The sequence below is a fragment of the Lepisosteus oculatus genome, chromosome 7 (genome assembly GCF_040954835.1).
Source record: "Lepisosteus oculatus isolate fLepOcu1 chromosome 7, fLepOcu1.hap2, whole genome shotgun sequence".
In the NCBI taxonomy this organism is placed as follows: Eukaryota; Metazoa; Chordata; class Actinopteri; order Semionotiformes; family Lepisosteidae; genus Lepisosteus; species Lepisosteus oculatus.
In genome coordinates, this window is record NC_090702.1 from 44998850 (window position 1) to 45022401 (window position 23552).

Genomic DNA, 23552 nt, shown 5'->3' on the forward strand with positions numbered 1-23552 from the left:
ATGTATAAAGGGAGGAAATTCCAAACATGTACAGTACATTCATTATCCTGTCCCAGAAATTGTCATCATCACATTTCTGACACTTAGATATGATTTGAACTATTTTAGTATTGATGATAGTGTGTTTCCATTGCATTAATTCCAATGGAATTGTAGCAACACATTCCCACACGCAATCACAGTAAAACTACTTGGTCTGACTGGATTTTGCACTATGTAATTTTCCTCTGTTTGTCCCGATTAAACTATGTGATCCAGTTGTGCAGAATGGTGCAAAATAACATGACTACATTAGTAAGAATAAATCTTTCATTAGTATGAAATAATAAAACTTAACCTGAAAAGCTTATGTGATAGATGATTCTCTTTACCTATTAATTCCCATTAAAAATTCCTAAAGCAAGAATAGAAAGAGTCTTAGCTGGCTACAAGAAACATTTAGAAGTTGTCTGCCAAAGGAGGTGTTCCTAAGTAACGACTGACTTTTGCACGTGCCACTTTCACTGTTTTATTTTTTCTATCCGTTAAATTCAGCAAATAATTATTGTGGATTAAAATATCCAGAAATATGGCATGTTTAAGTTTGTACCCTGCAGAGGCTGTGTTATTTTCACTTAGAGATTCAGTGAAACCTGCAATTTGACCAGGGCAATTTTGCCCAAACATTTACATGGAACTGTAGGTTATTTGGCTTCTCTGGTGTGAGTGTGTGCATGTTTGTGTGTGTATGGGCCCTGTGAAGGACTGGCATCCCAGCCAGGGTGTACCCTGCCTTGTGCCCATTGCTTGCAGGGATAGGCTCTGGCTCCCTCATGACCTTAAATTGAATCGATGGATTGTTAAAAATGTGTCCATCTGTACTGCAAGACGATGTCTGAGATTAATACCATTACTGTGTATAAAACCATAAATTGGTAAGAAAATCTAGGTAGAATAAATCTCAAATTCCTAATCTAGTTTTATTGGGTAAAATAGATCAAGATTACATGCGTGACTCATTCCTTTGAATCAGGGGAATGATAAATGGATATTGCAAGAGACTAATCTATGCTCACAGTTATATTGACACTTTAACTGTGTTTGGTTTTAGTTTTGTTTAGGTAAGGTAAGAAGGAAAATACTTAAAAATGCTTTTATTTTCTTTGCCAGAAGAGGTCCCAAACAGCTGTGGAAGAAATGAGAGAAACTCTAAAAGGTCAAGAGGAAGATTCCTTAAACAAAGTATCTGCTGAGAGGAGGAAAAGCAAAGAAAAGGGAAAGGTTAGACTCAGAGGTTATGGATGCCACATTGACATTAATAGTGTATCTGTCATATAATACAAAGTACAATATTTGATCTGAATATTTATGAATTGTATGACAGATTATTGTTAATTAGAAATCAATAAGATTTATAAATAAGGAATAAAATACTATGCTGATGCACAAAAGAATAAAAGAATCAGGTCTATTAGATCTACTCAAATAGTTTTTATCATCGCTGAAAATTAGCAAATGTCTTGAATCTCAAAATTTCTAAAAATGCGAACAAGAATACAGGTCAATGAATTGTGATAGGCTTCGAGTATGAAATGTGACTCACTGAATAAAAATAAAACATTCCAAAGTATCAGCGTGACAAAACTATCCCACTTGCTGCCCTATCTAACTGTACATTACTCACCTATCCATGCATTACAGAGCAGCCACAGCATGACTGTCAGGATTAAGGGAAGTCATGATGGGGTGACATCACGACACTTCAGATTCAGGGATATGAAGTGCATAAGGTTATTATGCAATTGGCATCATCAGTTAGGTGCACATCTTCCCTTAAATAAGGGCTCTCTATGACAGTGGTCGGTTCAGGTTTATGTTAGACCCTCACTGTCAGGGTGACCGTGAGAAAACAGTTTTTATGGGGAGACTCCTGAGTGAGTGAAAGTTCAAGACCCTTGAAGAGGGGCCAGTTTCGGCAGCAATACCAGAGGGAATTAGGGTGTTTGGAGTCTCATATTGAAGCAGAATAGTTTCCATTGCTACCACTCGTAGGGATGATAAGGTTAAAGGCTGACTGATGCTGACTGATGCTCCAGTGATGATCCAGGGGTTTATGTCACAGATTCCTTATGCTCAGCTACCATCTTATAGGGAATCTGATCGGTCACACCATGTCACATGATTTAGAGGCCATTCTTCTCTAACTACTACTCCTGGTCCCTGTAAGGGAGGGAGTGGTAGCTTTGAAAGAAAACCACCTATTATGGAGAAAAAGATGGTCAAATTAAATACCCTTAGCCTCGTTGAATAACTGACAACCAGGGGGAGTAAGATTCTACATGAGGAAGAGGGATAGAGGAGTTGACAATAGACTAATTAGAAGGTGTAGAAGCAAAGCCACGAGGCCTTCAGTCTGTCTAGGTTCCTGTATGGGAGTAACTCCAGAGGGAGTTCTCAATAGCAACTGGTTGAGCTGCCTTACAGGCCTGTGGGAGTGCTTGAGAAAATACAGTTTAGGCTGTCTTGAAGGGACCTCATAGAACCCCTCTGGGAACCTCTCTCTCTCATTGGTCTTTTTCTATGGAAGGCTTAGTGGACTTCCTGTTTCTTCTCTCACACGCAGCTCTTACAGCTCACCACACTTTCTCACTCATTTGGTCTTCTAACTAACTTGATGCACCCAGCTCTTTCTTTCTCTCATTTTACACTACCTGGCATTGGAGAACTAATTTTCTTCAAAGATTCACTCTTTGCCTTGTAGCTCTCACTTTCTTCACTATCTCATTGTCATCACTAGGCATAGAGTTTAACTTACTCGGTGGTGCCCAGTTCTCTTTCTCTCATTCTCTTTATCCCCTGATCTCCCTGAGCAGTGGGCTTGCTGTTTCCTCAGCTTTCTGTCCCCTTCACAGTTAAGAGACAGTTGTCTAGACTGCACTCTGCTTTCTCTGCTGAGAAGATATGCTGCTACCCTGCTAAGCAGTGTATCACTCCTCCAAGTGCCAACTCTTCCCATCAGCCCTTGTCCAGAATGTTGTTCCTGTTCCTTGGCAGCATACTTTGCCGTTGCGCCTGACAAACAGGGTGCTCATGCAACCTGCCTTGTCCAGGACCTGTGATGCACCTCAGAACAGCATTCACTATGTTTTCTTCAAACTGCTGCATAGGCCACCATGTCCAAAAGTTTTGTTGGCCAGCCCAACCTACCTGTAGCAACAACCTGTTGCAGTGGTAGCCTTATTCCCTGGTCTTCCCAAATGGTTTAAATGTAGACTGGAGCATTTTATTTTTTTTATAACTTTGACTCAATAAACTCATTTTGTCAATTTTTAACTTAACTCCAGTACAAATCACTGAAAGACATGAAATCTCATAACTTGTGATCAGGATTTTGTTATCACAAGGATATCACTCCAACAGTCAACAAACTTATCCGCTCACTATTTAAAATATACTGTAGATACGTAACATTATAAATATCCCCAGATGTTACAATTTCATTGTGCATCAGTATACCTTACCAAACCCTAAACATGAACCATATCTCTCTCTTCAGTCTCCGCTAATCAAAAATGTTGGTTACAATTCTTTTTCACCGTTTGAAAAGTAAAGCAAATAACATACTCTTTGACTGTTATAAAACTGCCACTTTTAAAAAGTTCATAAATACCATAACATTAACAAATGATGCTTTTTAGACCTTACATTTTGATTGCAGGTGCAAATTTAGAATTCAAAGCAGAACAAAACAAGTGTCTGAGTTAAAAGATATTCCTTAAAAGATTAACAGATACCTGGAAAACAAGCATATAATTTGCCAGCCACAAATTATGGCATTGGGCAAGGCATTGATGAAGCAACAGGTTCATTTTTTGGCATTTGAACTTTGTTTTTTACTGATCTGAAATATAACATGATTAAAGTTTTTCTGAATATGATTGATTTACTGTATTGTCTTGGTACCAGCACATAAAATATTTTAATGGACATCATAGTCTTACAATGCCCTACATTCCGTGCTATTATGTATTAAGTGTGGTTTCTCAAATTGAGTTTATTCATATATTAGATCGTTTTAACTTTTTGATTCTAAATAATCTTTAATATTCCTGAACAGGGCAAGGGAAACTCAAGAAGAAATAAAAGAGACAAATCAACTATGGTAAATCGTGTTTTTAAAATGGAATGCAATTTTATGCTTTTAGTGGTTTTTGTTAATAAAACAAATTATAAATGTTACTTTTAAAATGTTAAAGCATGAACTAAATATGATTTAACACAATTAATGTTTATTTAGATTTCACTAGACTAAAGTTTTTCAATGGTTTGGTTTGGCCATAGACAAAAAAGGTTTGTTTTACATATATGTGTTGTATATATGTATATTTGTTTAATTTGTTTAGTTTACATATACAGTATTTAGCTTGTGATGTACAGTGATTGCATTATGAACTGAAAACACTAAATAGTATATTTTCATGCACAATGGAAATCAAATATTCATAAAATATCATTAAAAATTAATGTTAACTATTCCTAAATATAACTGTATTCATTCTAATTTAAAAATACATAATGTTGTAATAATCCTAAACTCTTTCCACTGTAAACTCTTATTTTATATTAAATACTTACTGTATAATTTTCTAATTAGCTAATAAACATAATGCAAAATATATTCCATAAATATACAAACATTTAAATAAATTCATAACAACCTTTTGATAGTCAACAAAACCAGCTCATAATTTGCAAGACCCAATTGCAGCTTTTCATCCTTGAAATATTAGTTACAAGTTTGTTGCTATTTTCTCATCTAAACTGTAAAATACAAAAAATAAAATGTCTAAAATGCTTGTTTTACTTTACAGTTCTGTTACATTTTCTTTTTGTTATACGAGTTTACAGTTTGATATTAATTCACAACTAATTATCATTTAATTTAAATTCATTCAATTCTTTAAGGAGGAGGATGTGTTGCATGAGGATATGGAACTTAAGAAATCTCAGGTAAGTAACTACTGTATCTGAAATACAGTAAGTCTGCTGCACAATTCTAAAAACCTGAAGATTAAATAAAGGATTTTATATAATCTTGTAAGAAGTTGCATATTAATACCTGTATTATTAATCTCGTTGCTATTTTTAAAGGTAAAACAGTGAGGATTTGTATATAGAAAGTGAGGAATCTTTTGTATCTACGAATTTGCTAATATTCTATCTACAAATTGTATTGTGTCTGCAATTTGCTAATTATAACGTCACCACTGACAGGCAATGTTGGTGGCCATAGTAATAGTTTTTAAGAGCTGAAAATGTATGTGAGAATCTTGTTTATGTTATCACTTTAAATGGCTACATAATGTTTTGGAAAGCACATTGACTCTGTCTTTGTAAACTACCTGTAAATATTGATACTCCTTTTAAGAATGCCCTCTTCTTGAATCCCAAGAGTTTATGACTTCTAACTCATTCATGGAGGAAATTATATCAGCTGGTCTAACAGGAAAAAGCGGGTAAAGTCAATTCTGGACTATGGCATTTTAATTATTTTTTTTATCTCTTTAGGAGAACATCAGAATAGAGACCCCTCTGCACTCACAAGAGGATCAGGTCTGAAAATAATATTTTTCTAAACGTTTACACTGTAATTGTCAGCTAGCAGGGATGTGCAGATGTTCATTTTTGCTTTTCAAATATTTTTTAAATAAGTGCATTCTGTTACGAACCCTTGTTAATGAAGGCAAAATTGTCATTGTCAGTCACACAAAGCCAATCAGGTTAAAAGATTTAAGTTTTTGTGTATATTTCAACATTTGAATTACTGTACAGAGAACATAATTATAAGAAGCCTGTCTGTTCTAAAGATTATATTAATTTTGGAGAAAAATGTAAAGCATCACAAGCAAAAACCAGAATAAATTCTGAAGAGATCTGCATATCCCTGCATATTGAAGTTTGAAGGCATCTGTCAATGCTGATGTGCTTTCTAAACTAACTTCAGATTGATTCCTTATTGCACTGCATGCTCGGTAATTCCAATGAAAAGCCATGCTATTTATAAGGAATTGTTTATGTGAAGCTGCTAATCTTTGCATGGATGGCTTGAAAAGGTGCCTTGTTGACTTTTAAGCCTATAGTTGGGTTTTTTGTTTCAATCCCAAAGTATACTCTTTTGTATTGTGTATAATTTTAATTCAAATTGACATTTGTTGAATTTAATACATGCCTACAATTCTGTCTACAGCTGTTCTACGGTCATGTACAATGCACCCCTAGATTTTCTTTTACAGCGAATTGTCAAAGTCTAGTTTTGAAAAAGTCCTTCTACTTCTAGATACTTCCCAAAATGAAATTCAACTGGGAGACTTGTTTGGAGTCTAAAAAAGTTTGACAGTATTCTTCTCTATAGTATGTCCTCAGATATGGGACTTTAAACAGAAATTTAAGACAAAGGTCAGATCCTAATCTTGCTTACTTCTGCTTTCCTATATATTTTTATTGTTTTCCCTTCCCCAATCCTCCTTTCTGTTGTCCCCATAGGAGCCCCATGGTAACTGATGCTCACTCTGCCCAAGGATGTGAACACACAGTGTCAGTTTAAATTGGGTCTGGGTCTCCTTGGGGAACCCTCAATTCCCCTGTTTCCCTTGCCCATCTCACAGCCCATCACAACACATACAGGGCCCTGCCCCCCTCATACTGGTGTCCAAACAGTACAGTGTCAGCCCTCAAATCATCCCCCACCACCTTTCAAAGCTTACACTTACAGCCCTGGTCATCCATGCTCCCAGACTCAGGTTTTTTCTAGTACACCAGAACTCTGCCTGCCATCAGTGAACCCCTCCTGACCAACCCCCATGATTCCTGACAATCATTCTGCTCTGTGGGTGCAAGTATGTGCCATCTGTCTCCTTCTGGGTCAGTGCACTAACATAGAATGTGAACTAAGATATAAACTGAGTTACAGTATTGAACCCCATCCAAAACTGAAAATCAGAGAATGTCCACCTTAAAAAAACCAGGTCAAGGTGTTCACATTCATGATCTCAAGCCTGATTCTGTTATCAGCTCTTAGGAGTCTTTTTATTCCTGCTACTATCTGTGTTCATTCAAACCAGCTATCTTACCCATGGTTAATCAGCTAGTTCATACAGTGTTCTCACTAAAGCTAGCTTCAGCACTGATCACTTTTTCAGACACTCTTCTAAGATTGGCACAGCATCTTTCATAGTCCATTGTGAAATGCCAGTCTCCACCATAAAAACTCTAGGTCACATATCTGTATATCCAAACTGATTCAGTCTTGGAGCTTTTGGGGCTCAATTAGGGGTTTGGGCAGCCTCATCCTTGTGGTGATGCAGGCGTTCCCTCAGCTAGGCAAGTTAACCCAAACAATCTCTAATACTTTTCATGTCTATATTGCATTTATTAGGATCTGACCAATTCACTGACTTAGTTTGTAGAGAAATGATTATTACACTGGTGAGATAAAGAAAAAAAAATTGTTTCACTTTCTTGGAAAGAAAATCGCCCCATTCCTGACTCAAACCATAGAGAAAAACTAGTTTTTTGCTTACTTTAAATAACCTAATTCTTTCCACGTTTATTGCACAAAACATTACTTTACCTGTGTCAGAATGAATGTGTAGAGGTTCATACCTTTTGAGCATATTTTTCACATTTCTGTACATGTAAAACAATGGAAGTATATACAGTAACATACAGTCATATGATTTTTTTCAGTTTGCGCAATGCAATCCAAGAGATTCTGTGTAAGGCCACACCCTCAGGAGGCCTGTATAGCAAGACAGAAGCTACAATATATATTCCATATACTGTATATACCTTCTAGACTGTTTATAGACTGTATATACAGGTACAGTATACTTAATATACTGTCTAGAAGGCATTTTTGCATTTCTAGAGCATAATCTCATAAATAAAAAAATATTTTAGAAATTAGAAAAATGATTTTTTTAATGTAGTGCAGTACTTGAAATGAATTTTATTATTTATATTTGAAAGAATGTATTTCTGTGTTTAAAGCTAAATATACTAATCAATATTAAATGCTTCAGAGCTTGTGCTTTTGCTAACCCTTTGTATATTTCACCAGTGCAGATGGGGCCATAATTTAATTGAAAGTACTAATGTGAGTTGTTTATCTAGAGCTTTTATAGAAAATTAACATAGAATGTTAAATAACTTATAAACGTTCAAGTGATGGAATTTAAAACATCACACACAGTGTCAAATTATTTTTCACCAAAAGCAGATTTTGCCCAGCAGCAATTTACTCCAAAATCAGTTATTTGCTTTTCAATGACTCATTATGTTGTGGTGGTCAAATATAGTAAACATTTTAACTTATAAGTTTAATATATAAAACATTTAAGATTATATCAAAAGTTTTATACAAATGTGGAGCATTTTTTTCATGTTCAGGTGATAATTATTGTACGGGTTATTCTACAAATTATAATTTATAGCTTTGGCATTGATACACTTATAACTGAACTTAAAGTAATATTTTCAGAAAAATTGATAAAAAATAATAAGAACAATGGTGGAAATTTTGATCTTCAACCATAACTGAACCATACAGTAACAATAAATCTCTTCTAGATTTATCCCTAATTATGATGAAATAGGTATACAATTATCTTAGAAATATTTATGGATTGACTTTTATGTCTTGCTGAATAACATAAAAATGTAATACTGTAATCTTAACAGCATTGCACAAAGTGAAGTAATATATACCATAAATATGATTCCCCTGTATACAGTGAATAGGGGCTCCAGGACTTGCAGATACAAAACAACCCCCCCAAAAAAAAAAACATGTCTCAGTGGGCACACTGTTTTCACAACATCAGTTGTAACTTTTTATGTCAAACATAATTCTGATGAATTTAGTTTTCCATTTTATCTGACTGTAATACACAGTTCCAGTTGTCAATTTAGTATGGCAAATATATGTAGTAAAAGAGGTAGAATGGCAAATTTGATTTTCCTCTCTGTGGTTTGCTCTCAGAAGAGGCTTCTTTCTTGTAACCTGGTCATGAAGGCCGCTGGCAGGGTAGTTTTTTTCACATTGCTTAATCATGAGTGTGCAGATTTATGTTGGTGTGCTCCCTTTACAGATTTTACAGTTACCACCCAAATTCCAACCAGCCTTAAATTTCTTAATAAAGGACATTACAGTGGAAAGTGGTGGATTCAGATTTTTGTAGATTTTTTTTATAGCCATCCACAAACTTGCTTGCAGTCTTCACAGAGCTCTCTAATTTTAACCATGATGACAAATTCTACTAGTGAATTCTTTCATGTGCTACTTCCATTGATGCTCTGGGGAAACAGGGAACCTTTGGAGGTCTTTATAAAACATTGTCACGCAAAATTATTCAGACTTACGTTAAGAGCAGGAGTATTCAGGCCCTGGAACTCAATATTTGGTGGAAGCTGCACCTTTAGTCTTTATGGATAACCCTCAAATTGGGTTTGTGCCTTTCATGGCCATTCTTCTTGGCAGATTTGTTCAAGCTCTCTCATGTTTGGGGAGCAGTTTCCAAGTATTTCCTCGGGTTCTCAGTTTTACTCATGTCAGGATGATGTTGACTGGATGTTCTTAATTTAGAGTAAGATGTAATGCTATGCAGGTACACCAGAAAGGTACAATTTTGTCTTGACCACAAAACCTTCTGCCACATGTTTGTGGTATCACATGCTTTGTTGAAAACTGCATATGGAATTTGAGACGGGTTTGCTATACTGCGTTACAGGCTAGCTTTGAGAAGTGACTAAGATATTTGCTGTCTCCTGGAAAGTTTCTCTTCTCTCATCCGTTGATCTCTGCATCTCATATGGGTATTCCTCACCAGTCTCTAGTGATCTAGACAGTGTGTCTGGGTGGTACAAATATATTTAAATTCTAGGTTACTGGTTAGACTGTGCTCACAGTGATATTTAGAGACTTCAGTACTTTGTACTGCTAACCTGTGCTTTTCAATGACTTCATGGCTGAGGTTCTTTGAATACACTGTCTTCATGTTTGTCTTCACTTGAAATTTGGTACCTCACCAAGGAGACTCAAGGAGAACAAAGCTTTTATTCTGAAATCGCGAGTACAGAGACAAACACTAAATTTCAAATGATCCACAATTCTTGCAAAGAGAAAGAGGCCACTCAATTAATTTTGTCTTCTAATTTTGTGCACCTAGTTAATTTTGGTTTGTCACAGAAAAGTTTAATACTTATGAGCTTGAATTATGAACTAATGACTTTTCGATTTTTCTTTAATATCAATTATCTATTTGCTTCTTTTCTTTTTTGCTTTCAATGTGAGGGTTACAGTTGTAATGTGAACAAGGGTCTGAATGTTTTCAATGCTCCTTATTTCTGGAGGCTTCCATTGCATTTACCAAAAAACATTTTTGTAGATTTGTTTGTTGCATTTTGTTTAAAGCAATACCTAGAGGTGTAAATAAATGTGGCCCGTGTGTTTTCTGGAATTTAACTAATTATTACTTTATTTTGTGCAATATTACTGTATTATGATAACAGTGTAACATTTTTAGATTTTTTTTAAGGAAGAAACATTATCCAATCCATAACTTATTCTTGTATATGATGTTTTCATATTTTGTAAAGTTAAGAATAAATCTGAAGGCCACTGCAAGTAGCTTTGGACATATTTTTCTAATTGTTTACTACTTCAAGTGTAGCAGGTGTAAAATTTGGTTTTCTAGGCAAACACAATGTAGCTACTATGTTATACACAACAAGTTTAATAAAACTAAAGAATAATCTGAAGACAGCTCATGTTGAATGTTGATCATATCAATGTCAACAAAAAAGAAAAAATATTTACTTATAAATAAAATACTTTAAATTTGAAATGGTGCTGTTCAAATTGCATTTGTGTAACAGAGAGCAAGAAATGTTACAGCACTAGTAAATGTGTTTGCCTAAATTGTTCCTTTTAATAAATACAGCATACTGTAATTTGCCTATTATATAAAAGCACACTCAAGCTGATCTTACTGTCACTTGACTTTTTAAAGTTTCTTTAAGATGGCATAAGAGTAGTATAGAGGCAAACAGGACTGCATAATGCAAATTGACAGTTCAAAAACATGTAGAGACTGAATTAAATTCCTACCTAAAACAGATTTATTCAGAATTTACATATTCCTCAAACTGAGCAATGCAAACTCTCTAACAAAGTTAAATTGACAAATAACTAACTTAACTTTGTTTCACATTAGAAACAGGTGATGGCATGAAAACACTATCCATTTTCAAATCTGGCCATCATTCCAAAGAATATCTTTGTTATTGTTATTAGGATGATTATTAAAAATTAAATCTGAAAATAACAATTATTTAGTCATTTTCTCCCCCATGTCATTCAGGTCCTTAATTAGTGTCATGAAGTTGTAAGATTAACATTAAATTGTAATATACTTTATGCTATCTTATTGAACTGACCATTAGTACATTTTCTGCAATCACTGTATGGCTGTAATTTGCTACAGCATTCGCCTACCTTTGTCATGAGAGATATAAATATGGGAATGCGCATGCATACGTTTCAACTTTGGCTTCGCGCTTTAACAAATTATTGTGCATGTACTGCACGGAACAGTGCTTTAAATTCAACGTACTGTAAATGCCATATAAATCATTTCTGACCTTCTGATGATAAACCCATTTTTTCCTAAACAGATTTAACTAAACACATTTTCTTTCTAACTTACACAGGGGCTCTTTTAAAGCAGTCAGAATGAAAATGTAGGATAAGTCAAGCTATAACTTCCCAAAGAACTGCGAACATAAGCTGTGAAGTTGTTAAAGCGTGTGGGATGGAGGAGCCCACCAGATCTCTGACCTTAGGAACTTGCCCAGTATAACAATGGAGAGCTGTCCTTCATCACAGTTATCCTGTCAGACACCAAGCTTGTTTCTGTTTGCCATGAAATGGACCATTTGGAGGTTTATCAAAGCCTCTACAACAAAATAGGAAAGACAAATGGTGATTAAAACACCATTCCACAGTCATTAGCAATGCATCAAAAAACCCTTGAATGAGTGAGCAATAAACCATTTATAAAAGTTTCCAAACTGAATAATAACAATGTTATTCATGTTATGAAGCAATGTTAAATATTAAACCATTGAATAAAACATTACAGATTTAAAATGGAAACTCTAGCCAAGACCTTGGGAAACACCATCTGGAACAAAATGGAATGGGAAAAAAATAACTTCCATGCTTTAAAATTAAGGAGACTCCTTTCAGGATGGTTCTTATTCATTTATTCTTGGGGTTTTAAGTTTGGCATTTTCTTTGAACCATACACACTATTATTAGACCATGATTTAAAATGGTGGTGTTTAAAAGCCGAAATAGTAGTTTTTGGACTATTATTAACTTATCAGGCTGATAATATCTGAGCACCATATTCTAATTCATTCACAAATTATAAAGAAATAATTAATTTTAGTTGCATTTTGATAATCCAGTCATATTATAGAAGACGCATTGATTTATTCTCTGCATCTGATCAATCTTTGATTGCACTTTCTTATTTGTCTATGGTTCATGCTACTCAAAAGGAGTTTCTTGTTTTAATTTAAGAAAAACAAATTACGGAAAAAAAGCTGTTTTGATTCTCCAAAAAATTGTGAAAATAATTGCAGAGATTTATTTTTGCTTGGTGTTTTAGTGAAGGTGTCCCAACTACAAGGGACAGACTAAGTTTAAAATGTATTTAAGACTGAATTCTATTTAGGTTTTGCTTGTTTAAATGGGGATACGTCAAAACCTCTAAGCTAAAGTGTGATTCAGATTTAATTTCACTGCAAAATTACACACAAGTGTTGTTAAATATTCCAAAGTATCAAAATGATCAAATGAAAAATGATGACGTACAGTACAATCTAAAATAATGACTTCAATTAAAACATGAGTAAAAAGTATGCTCTGATATTTTGTTTTTCTTTCCTTATTTAAAATATTGATTTTTCAGCAGTTGCTATTTTGAGATGAATACTTTCCACTTTTGTATTATGGCAGTATATGGTATATATACTGTATGTCAGTTCTGTACATTTCTTTATTTATTACAATCTCATACAAATATTGTGTTTCATTCACCTTTTGTGATGAAATTGTTTTTATAAAACTAAAATGTTATTAAACTCTACATTTTAATTATATTAACACTTTATTACCTGTTTTCACTGGTGAAATATCATAAAGTACTTGTTTGTAATTAACCCCTATTTGCATGGAATTTGAGTAAATATATTTCAATTTCTTTCTTAAACAAGTCTGAGTGTTTTTATTCATTCTTACCTTGAACATGAAGGCTAATCATTTTATTTTACCCCATTCGTTGTAAAAGACATTTAAAATTATCTAAATCAATTTGTCTTTTAATATCACAAAAATGAATATAATTAAATTAAAACATACTGTATAAGTAATAATATCTTATGAATGTTAGAATAAACAGCCTGTTAAGTGGCAAGTACCTTGTGGCTTGGTAGAATTTTCATATCAATAAAATACATAATTTACAAAACTTAAAGTCTGTATAAGTTATTTTAATCCCTTTAGCATTTTTAAAGGTCAATTTAACTAAACTACTTTTAATTCAAACAAGTACAATAAATACATTTGATGTACAGTAAATTAAAAATGAGATTTAAGCTGCTCTAGAATGATTTCCGGTGACTTAAAAATCTAAGTAACTGTTCTCAGAGGAAGCAACGTGTTGATCTAATGAACTGCAGAAAAAGATCAGATTGAGGTGGAACACCCCATTCCAGCAAAAAACAGCGACTCACAGGGCAGCTGCTGCACAAATTAACAGCCAATGCACACATACTGAATAAAAAAAGGAACAAAAAAGGTAATGTAATAAAGTCATTTATAGCAAATACACCCCATCCACAGTGCCCCGGACCCTTTTAGTATTCGTTGTACATGGTCAAATAATTTACCCTTTAAAAACGAAGTTGGCTGCTCTGTCACTTGTACACTAACAGAACCACTTCTACATTATCTGTTTAGATAGTGCTTAATTCTGTTACTCTCTGCTGATTTCAGCATGATAAAGGTTTCTGTATTTTCTAAAGCCCTCTCGTGGCAGATATAATTGTAAACATTTAGAATCTGCCTTTATTTTTGATTTGCTGATTGTTTCTCAAATCCTTCAGCAACAACCTCAGTACTGCGTATGAAGAATGAGATCCTGCAGGTTTTCTCCTCCCTACCCCAGTCATTTATGCTCTGTGAATACGTGAACCAAAGCTTCTATGTACACAGAACTTCTTGTTCTCCTCCCTGAGGAATATCCTGATAAGAAAGAAAAGTGAAACACCTCCTGGATGTTTCTAGTGTCAAAGAGAAACACTCACCCATGTACTGTACAGTGCCAGAATAGCTACAGTGTGTTCATTTGGTAAATTTAGTTTGGGGTTGGAAGGCATTTCTATAGAATAAAAAAATGAAAAAAAAACTACATTATAGTTTAGATGAGAAAAATACAAATCCGGACAGCAATAAATGTCTTTAACCATAGAGCTCCTTTCAACTACAGTAAATTTACAATGCTATTAGGAAAATGACATTTTTTCTGTAGCAGATTCACGGACATTTATCAGTTTATTTTGTTTTTCTATACAATGTACAGTACGTCAATTTTCTACTGCATGGTACTTAATCAAGACATAATCTTACTGTGTCAAAAAGTTTTTTTTCCAATTTTGAAGATTCATTTAATTTTTTCAAAGAGATACTTATGAGAACCACATACTGTAGATGAAGCTGGTTGAATTCACTATCATTGGTGCCTGACGTTTTACAGAATTTACTGACATTTTATTAATACCATACCGTCAGGCTGTCATCATTCATAACTAGATACATTTGTACCTGCCCATTGATTGGCTTGTTATGCATAGCAACTACCATATCATGCTGTACAACTGAGCTGAACTCACTGATGTTCATCAGGGTGGTCTACAGAAAACCCAAATTAATAACTAAAGAGGATATTTACTGCTTGCAAGTCCACTTGATGAGTTGTTCCACTTTACTGATGGCATAAAAGTGTTCTCTTGATAAATGGGTCCCATTGGCTCCTTTCTGCTTTTTGCCTTCTTCATTTTCACCAGGCTTCATGTTCAGCTGGTGGAACAACCTCGTAATCAGTGCCTCATCAAATCTGTATCTAATGAAGTGATTGATTTACTGTAGTGCTTATACAACAAAGTCTCATGAGCATCAAGGTCAGTCATGAATAATCAATTAATGGAATGACACCACAACACATTTGATTAAAAACTGAAATACATAAAAGCTAGAGCCTAGGTTGTCACTAGCTGACTATGACCAGGATTCCCAAAGTGGTGGTCCAAAATCAGCCAGCACTGCCAGGTTTAGGGCTGAGATTAGCTCGACAGGTCTCTCTTGTCTCCTACATTTCCCTTGGAACCTACAGGTTTGTGGTGATCTGATTGAGGAACATGCTGCTCCCACTATCAGTGCTAAGCTTCCTCTAAGACACTCTGGAGTTACCAAGATGTCAGATGACGAATGGACACATGGTTTAAAGAGCGAAGAGGTTGTAGGAATTTGCCTCTTGCCTGTTTAATAAAAAAAACTTAAAATATCACTCTGCTTCACTTGCATTTTACCAAATCAAAAACAAATAGCAGTTCACATATATTAGATATGTTTTCCTCATTGAACAATACCAAGTAAAAATACAGATTGAATTTTAAGGTTGTGCGTTCTAAAAAACCTACGCATAGATATTTAGAGATTGTAAAGGTTTATTCCAAGCTGAAAGGAAAAGAAAAGAGACACAATGTTTCGGTTGTGGAGCTCTTTTCAGGTGTGCACAAGTGTTCAGGTGATTACACCTGAAGAAGGCTCCACAGCCGAAACATTGTCTGTTTTCTTTTCACCATGGAATAAACCTTTACCTGTTCCTTTACAGCCTACACATGCTGCACAGCTACCTGTATCTACTTGAACTTATTTAATGATTTTGTCTGCTGAGTCATGGCCTGCAAAGACTGTTTCAGACAGAACATGTCATGCAGTAAATTCATACCTGTAGGTTCTCATTATAATTTACAAAGATATTACTAGGAATATTTCACTTGACACTCACAAAAGGAAACACACCAGACAAGTGAACAAAAGCATGCTTAAGAGTGAAGGTTATTTTTCTCAGGATGCATGCAGTTTTTCTTCAGTTACTCAGAGTCTGCTAGTACTTTTCAAGATATGTCTTGCCCTCAATGCAAATACATTTAATTATTTACTGCTTTAAAATAATCATTCTCTGACATCCACCCAGTTAGCCATTCTGTTTAGCAGATCATATTAGATAGATGTGTATCAGCTTAGCTTCAAGCATGTTCTGGGATTATATTGTTACAGATGGATCATAATGAAAGAGAATAACAGGGAAATTGCAACAATTATTTAATTTTTCTGACTGACTAATATGAATTCAAACAAATATCATGTGAATATGTGGTCTGTAGAATTATAGGTAAAGACTTTCCTCTAGTGTTGCCTGATATATTAACCGGGTATTACAAGAGCAAATGATAGCAAAGGATGTTTTAAAATGACATTCTGTGCTTTTAGCCCCAGTTTTCAAAGGTTTTGAAATCTTTAGGAATAGGCATCATAATAGAAGACTTCAAGAACACTGGAAGATCCACAAGTCAGCAGCTCACTGATATTCAACACTCATTTTTCTTCTCAAACTGGCATTAAAAATGTTTCTGTTTAAAAGCTCACCCTTGCCGATTCTGCCTAATATAAATGGACCAATCAATGCATTTGATGCTGTGATATACTAAAATAAAAAGGTTTGCTTCACTTTCCTCCATAGATATTCAATGAAGAACACGGCTCTGCTTTTGTGAGTATCCACTGTGTCTAATTCTTTCCATACTGTAGGAGATCTAATGAGAGACATTGTGAGTTAACTGAAATGAGGCACTGCACATACCACACTTTTTTATTATTATTATGGAGCTTTTTAGCTGTGAAGGCATGATCTAAATTACCTTAAACTTCTTTCAAAAGGAATCCGAAAATATGGCTGACATAGAGGAGGCAGAGGGACTGATTAGGGTGAAAAGAGGAGACACGTGGGAGATGGCTATGGTGAGTGAAGCAGAGCCTTGGCTTATGTAATTAACATAACGTACAAAGCAATTCTGAAAGAAAATCCTGCAAGGGTGAACAAACCAGATATGATAAAATGTTCTAAAAAACGTTTAGAAACTGCTTTGAAAGATGTCATCCATGCGTCCATCCATTTTTTTTAAAAGCTTTATCCAATTCGGGGTCGCAGGGGAGCTTGAGAATATCCCCACAAGCAAAAGGGGCAAAGGGGGGTACACTCTGGATGGGATGCCAGTCCACTGCAGGGCAGACCACAGACAAACACACTCGCACCAGAGCCAGTTTCTGAGCTAATTAACCTACCAGCATGTCCTTGGACTGCAGGAGGAAACTGGAACGCCTACAGGTTGGGTGGGTTTTGGTGTAAACCCATGCAAACACAATGAACACATGAACTCCATGCAGATAGCACTCCAGGAATTAAACCCAGGGCCCCAGCTTTGTGAGGCAACAATGCTAACCACTGCAGCACTGCGCTGCCCCTGGTCAGACATTCTTCTTCAAATTATTTCTTTACAAATGATAAGCAATATCAAGATACTTCTACTCAGTCTTATCTAGTGATCTCTTGTATTAAGTCTCACAGTCTTTATGTAATGATAGTTTAAATTATTTTAAGATCTAAAGAGTTTAAATCAAAGACTTCATCTAGAGTCTCAAGTCTTATTAAATTATATATTTCTAAGCAAAATTATAAAGGAGAAAATGTTTTTCATTAGCCCCATGTAATCTGCATTGAATAACTATGGTCATTGTAAACATAATTTCCTTTATTAAATATTTATTAAATAAATATCGACTTTTTTTAAATGAATGTGTCTTTATACATTATGGCTTATGTACTGCATGCATAAGTTAATGTTTAGAAAAACATTTTTGCTGAAACAGGTACAGTATGTCTATATTTAAATTACAATTACTTTAAAAGCGCAGCAGTGTTTATTAACGTATATGATGAAGACTCTTATTAATTTTCCTTTAGGCATACTTACCAGGAACCTCAGGAGGAAGGCGCTACCACGGTGGACAAAAAGTAAAGACAACAATTTTTCTGGCACAGAAGTTAATTTTTTTACCTGGCATATAGGTCCATTCAGCCTGCTTTCCAAATGAGTTAATCCTCCTGGGGGTAACAGGCCGGCAAGAGCGTGATGCTGACCACATCACCTCCACCTCCAGTGTCGGATGGTTGAGAAAAATAGTGGCCCTTGCCCCCTGTTCCCCCATGGCCTGAAAAGGGGAGCTAACCTACCTAGCTTTCAATCAAAACAGGGTGGGAGGACACACAATTAGGAGATGGCAAGAATGTCTGTATCATATAGAGTAGATATCAGACATTAAAAACAGACTGCCAGTCCCAGAAAGCAAGTAAAACAAAACAGAAAGCAACGATGAGGCAGAGGATGGATATGACGTTATTGAATGTCATGTTGAAACATTAATGAGAGCTGAGGAGCAAGAATGAGAGAATGAATACAGAGATAGGAGGCACAGCAGGACTCTTCTTTCTGACAGCCGATGTACTGTCACAGGAGTATCAAACAAACAAGAGATGCACTGCTGCTGACCTAATAAGTTGTTCATTATTAGATACTGTAGCTACATTACAAGAACATTGTAGAAAATAAAATGTTTTCATCTCTTAGTTTGATACATTATAATCACAATTTATTTAAATTACTGCCATTAATATTGGGACTGTTATGAATGAATGTGCCATATATTTTGAAAGGTAGCTAATTCTGACCACAATTTGTTTGCCTTTTCTTTATTAATATGTATTAATTATTAATAAATAACAATACAGCAATTACACATTCTCTAATGACAGTTTTTAAATCTATATTCATTAGAGAATAATGAGAAACTTAAATGCGGGGAATGGAGTTCTAAACGATTTATTAATATGATATATTTTTCAAGGCACGCTCTGGAGCCAGAGGAAAAAAGAGATTAAATGTAAGTTTTTGGGTTCAATTATAACCTTTACAAAACATACAGTATAATACTACCTATACAATGTACTTTATCAAGCAAATAAAGTTTTTAAAGATTTTCTGTGTTTTATAGAAAAAGAAACAGGAGAACAGAGATCTGGAGCAGACAGGACTTAACTGTGTGAAGGTAAGAATGTTAAGGTTTGCAAATCTCATTTTCTACTTTGTTTCTCTTTTTGGATGTATGTTTTAATGAATTGTATAGCAAATTTATTAAATAATGTCCATAGCATTAATATTAATTTAACAAGTGTGATTTGTTTGCAACCCTCTCTTCATAACATAACAGATTCCTCCAGTACTGGATACTTTAGTGTAACTGATACAGACGTTCTATGGGGGCTAGAGTGAGAGAGAGATTCAATAAATTGCTACTGTACCTTTATAAAACAGCCATCCTTAAGAGGCATCCAATTTAGAAAGGGCATATCTTGTTACTGGACTTCTTCAAGCAAGCCAGAAGGACAGCTGATTCCATTAAAGACAATAGAATGATATATTTAGATTAGAACTGTTATATGATTCAATTATTTGATTGTGTGTTTTGTGAGCATTCAAAAGTTGATTGCAACTTAATGCTGCCACCACCATGTTTGACACTGGGGATGGTAATGACTGAGTGATGCACTGTGTTGGGTTTGTGCCAGATGTGACACTTTGCTTTTCGACCACAAGTGTCCAATTTTGTTTTACCTGACCAGAAATCTTTTGGCCATTGTTTTGCATTATCATCTGTAGGTGCTTTGTTGCAAATCTGCAAATCTCATGCAGAATCAGATGTTAATTTTCAGTTCCATCCAAGTCCTTTTTTGTTGTGACTGGGATATATCACAGCAACACTTCTAAACTATTGTCCTCCTTGTCTGGCTGCTCAGCTTGGAGAGGTAGCCTGATCTGGATATCTGAATGTCTTCAACTTCTTAATGATAGACTTCACCATGCTCAAAGATATATTAAGAACTTGTTAAATGTTTTTATACCCTCCTCCTAATTTGTACGCTTATACAACTTTGTTCCATAGCTGTTTTGAAAGTTCTTTATAGTTAAATCTTTGCCTGACATTCATTGTCTGACTGATGTAATTCATCATATCGTTATTCTTTAAAGTCAATGATTACGACTCACAACATAAAAAGGTAACATTGCATTAATGTGGTTTTTCTTTCTTTTTTAAAGGGTGATCCAGGTGAAAATGGAATCCCTGGAGAAAAGGTTGATAGAATTGTTTTATATCGAAATGTATTTTATATTTTTTAAGAAACATATCTTGGCTGTATTTTTAACTGTTCTTCTTATTTTTTAAAGAAGACTGTTATATGGAATCAGGGTTGTAGAGATCTGCACAATACAGATTTTTCTTCTTTAATCTGGTTGCTAAAGTAAAGTAAAAAATAAGGGCCAGAATCACATTTTTGTGTACAATATAAGGAGATTCACATGATGTTCATGATTTTAGAATAAACCCACAGTTATTCACTATTAGACAACAAATGAGTCTGTGATGCTTTTTGCTTTTTGATGCAAACAAAACTTTTCTTGCTGTGTAGCTTTCATAAAGCAATGTTATTTTATTGATATATTGATGGTTTCTTAGCATTAAATGTAACTAAATCTTTGCACTTTGCTTTTTTTAATCTTGCCTATGCATCAAGACAAACACATTTGTTTGTACTGTAAATTCAATCTGGTTTGCGGCACTGAGGATGAACAACTTGTGATTTTGAGTTCTTTCAGAATTTTTAAGATTTGTTATGTCAAAGTATGACTCGAGACACATTTTCTGGATCCTGCATACATCTGCCTTTGAAGTCTTAGCTTTCTATTTTTATTGCACCATAAGTGACTGGTGATCTCAATCTATAGATAAATAATTCCCTGTATTGTCACCAGCATACTGTAGCTTCAGAAATCCTCAAAGAGTTTCACTTGTTCGGCTACTCCCAGTTCTTGTGTGATTCTGCAATTATTAATATTCTGATATAGAAATATCACTTTGTCCAGTTAATATGTCCTTATTTGTTCCATTTCAAGGGGAGCAAAGGGGAACCCGGAGAAAGTGGACAAAAGGTAAATATGTACACACCATACAGAAAATCTCTTTTCTCCACAAAATCAAAACAAGTTCAAGTTCCTAAAGATGTTTCATAAATGAGACTGAAAATGAAACTTGTCTGAAATGTAACTTTTAATAAATATTCTCCCTGGAAAAGGAAATAGCTTTAAGAAGCTGATTCCTGTCCTCCTATGCATGGCATAGTTGGTAAGACTAAATAGTAAAATGTCCATTGATTGTCTTTCTAGGGTGAACCAGGGATTGGATACAGAGGCCCAGTCGGTCAGGCTGGGCCTCCAGGACAAAAGGTACTCAATTTTAAATCTTTATTTTCATTTTTAGAAAATCTGTCAACCCTATATTTTCAGTATAAATGATTCTGTCAATTGTTTAAAGTTTAAAACTAAAGTGTTTGGTGTATACGGTACGATTCATGTTATTGACTAAGCCATATGAATATATAAAAATCTATTTACTGTTCAGTTGCTTAATTGGTAACTTTCAGGGCAGCACTGTGGTACAATGGATAGCATTGTTGGCTTGAAGCACTGGAGCTCTGAGTTCAGTTCCAGACTATGGGTGCTGACTTTCTGCATGCGTGTGTGTGTCTGTCTGCCCTGCGATGGACTGGCATCCTGTCTCAGACCCATTGCTTGCTGGGATAGGCTCCAGCTCCCCTGTGTCCCTGTAAGCATTTAGAAAAAGGACAGATGGGAGGTACTCTCAGTCAGTGTATGCATAGTTCTTATGTTCTGAGCATGTAGCTGAAGACGCTACTATGTGATTATAAATTAATTACACGTTTTGTTTACATAAACATAGTTATGGACTTCTAAAGAGAACCTCCTAAAGAAGCCTTACATACTACCAGATAAACCATTCATCATACACATTACAATAAAAACAATGTCTTCCATTTGCATTTCTTTATTTTATTTGCCTTTACTGAAATATGTGTCACCCTTTAAATTTTGAAACTCGCGTTTTGATATGCAACCAAACTGTGGCACCTGAGGCAGATCAGATGAAAAAATGTACAGTAACACTGTCATGTTACAGCAGGTCAGCACTTTTTCGAACGGAATGCTCCAATGTGAAAGCCGCGTGTTCCTCAAATTGGTCTAACTGTTGCTGTTTGCTGAAATAGGGTGAGCCTGGGGCGCCTGGTCCCCCAGGAGCTCAAGGTATCCAAGGTATCCGTGGTAATCCTGGAATTCCAGGAACTCAGGGCCCGAGAGGCCCCCCAGGCCTACCAGGGCCCCCAGGACCAGAGGCAAGTGAAACAAGAACCCCGGCGTCCTGGGCAAATCTCCCCTTGGCCCTTACCAATCATGGCCTCCTAATAATCTCACTCTGTGAATTGGCTTCATCACTCTGTTCTCCTCCACACTGAGAGCTGATGTGCGGTGAGGTTTCTGGCGCACTATGGCTGCCGTCGCATCATCCTGGTGGATGCTGCACATTGGTGGTGGTTGAGTGGAGTGTCCAGAAAAAGCACTTATATCAGCGCTTATACTGCATAAGTGTAAGGAATTATTGTTATTAAGAACAGTAACGTGGGACACAGCACTGGAAAAAGAAAGGTTTCAGAAAACTCAGCTGCCATTTTGGCTATATTACACTTCAGTCAGGAGAGCATGTGGTAATACGATGTTTTTATAGTTTTATCAAATGTCACGATTTGTATATTGCTTCGTTGGCTCGTGGAAACTCTTGCCAAATAAGAAACCCTTCAGTGCTTAGCTTTCTTGACCAGCAAAGGTTCCCAGGAAAAGGGTGGTGGCTGGGGAGCAAGGGAGCAAGGTGCTAATTGAAATATGCAAGGTAAATCAGTCTGTCATGAGGATATTTTTTTCTAGGTTCAGCTTAATCCCCTTTAAACATTGGTTTATTTAGCTTTGATGTGTCATGACTGCATATTTATTTTTTAATTTAGTTTGGTATCTCTTAATCTAGTACATCCCTATCTCCATAACCATTTACATTCCAATTAGGATTGTGGTTTATGTACCTGCACAGTTTGCATTAACCATTTTGAATGCCCATTGAAATTAGGTTGGTGTGTGTCTTTAATTTACACCAATCACTTAAACACCTAATGTTAATGAATTAATTGTTATATTCTCTATTTGTGTTCTTATCAGCGGTTATTAACCACTTTACTAACAGCTTTGTAGTGATGAACGTGCACTTTATTAACACAGTGCTCTTTAACTCATTCAACACTAACTCAATAACTGCCTAACCAAATGCCTGTCAATCTACTACTCTATATATATACTATTTACATATT

General features: G+C 35.3%; 1 protein-coding gene across 1 annotated transcript in view; it reads left to right on the top strand.

Moving 5' to 3' along the window:
- Positions 1-23552, top strand: part of col7a1l (collagen type VII alpha 1-like) — a 154376-nt gene that overhangs the window by 84280 nt on the left and 46544 nt on the right. The window contains exons 72-84 of the mRNA XM_069192546.1: positions 1150-1260; positions 4097-4141; positions 4945-4989; positions 5548-5592; positions 16911-16940; positions 17108-17188; positions 18192-18242; positions 19133-19168; positions 19280-19333; positions 20383-20418; positions 21238-21273; positions 21508-21567; positions 22407-22532. Coding sequence (XP_069048647.1) covers positions 1150-1260; positions 4097-4141; positions 4945-4989; positions 5548-5592; positions 16911-16940; positions 17108-17188; positions 18192-18242; positions 19133-19168; positions 19280-19333; positions 20383-20418; positions 21238-21273; positions 21508-21567; positions 22407-22532 — 756 coding nt within the window. The remainder of the gene's footprint in view (positions 1-1149; positions 1261-4096; positions 4142-4944; positions 4990-5547; positions 5593-16910; positions 16941-17107; positions 17189-18191; positions 18243-19132; positions 19169-19279; positions 19334-20382; positions 20419-21237; positions 21274-21507; positions 21568-22406; positions 22533-23552) is intronic.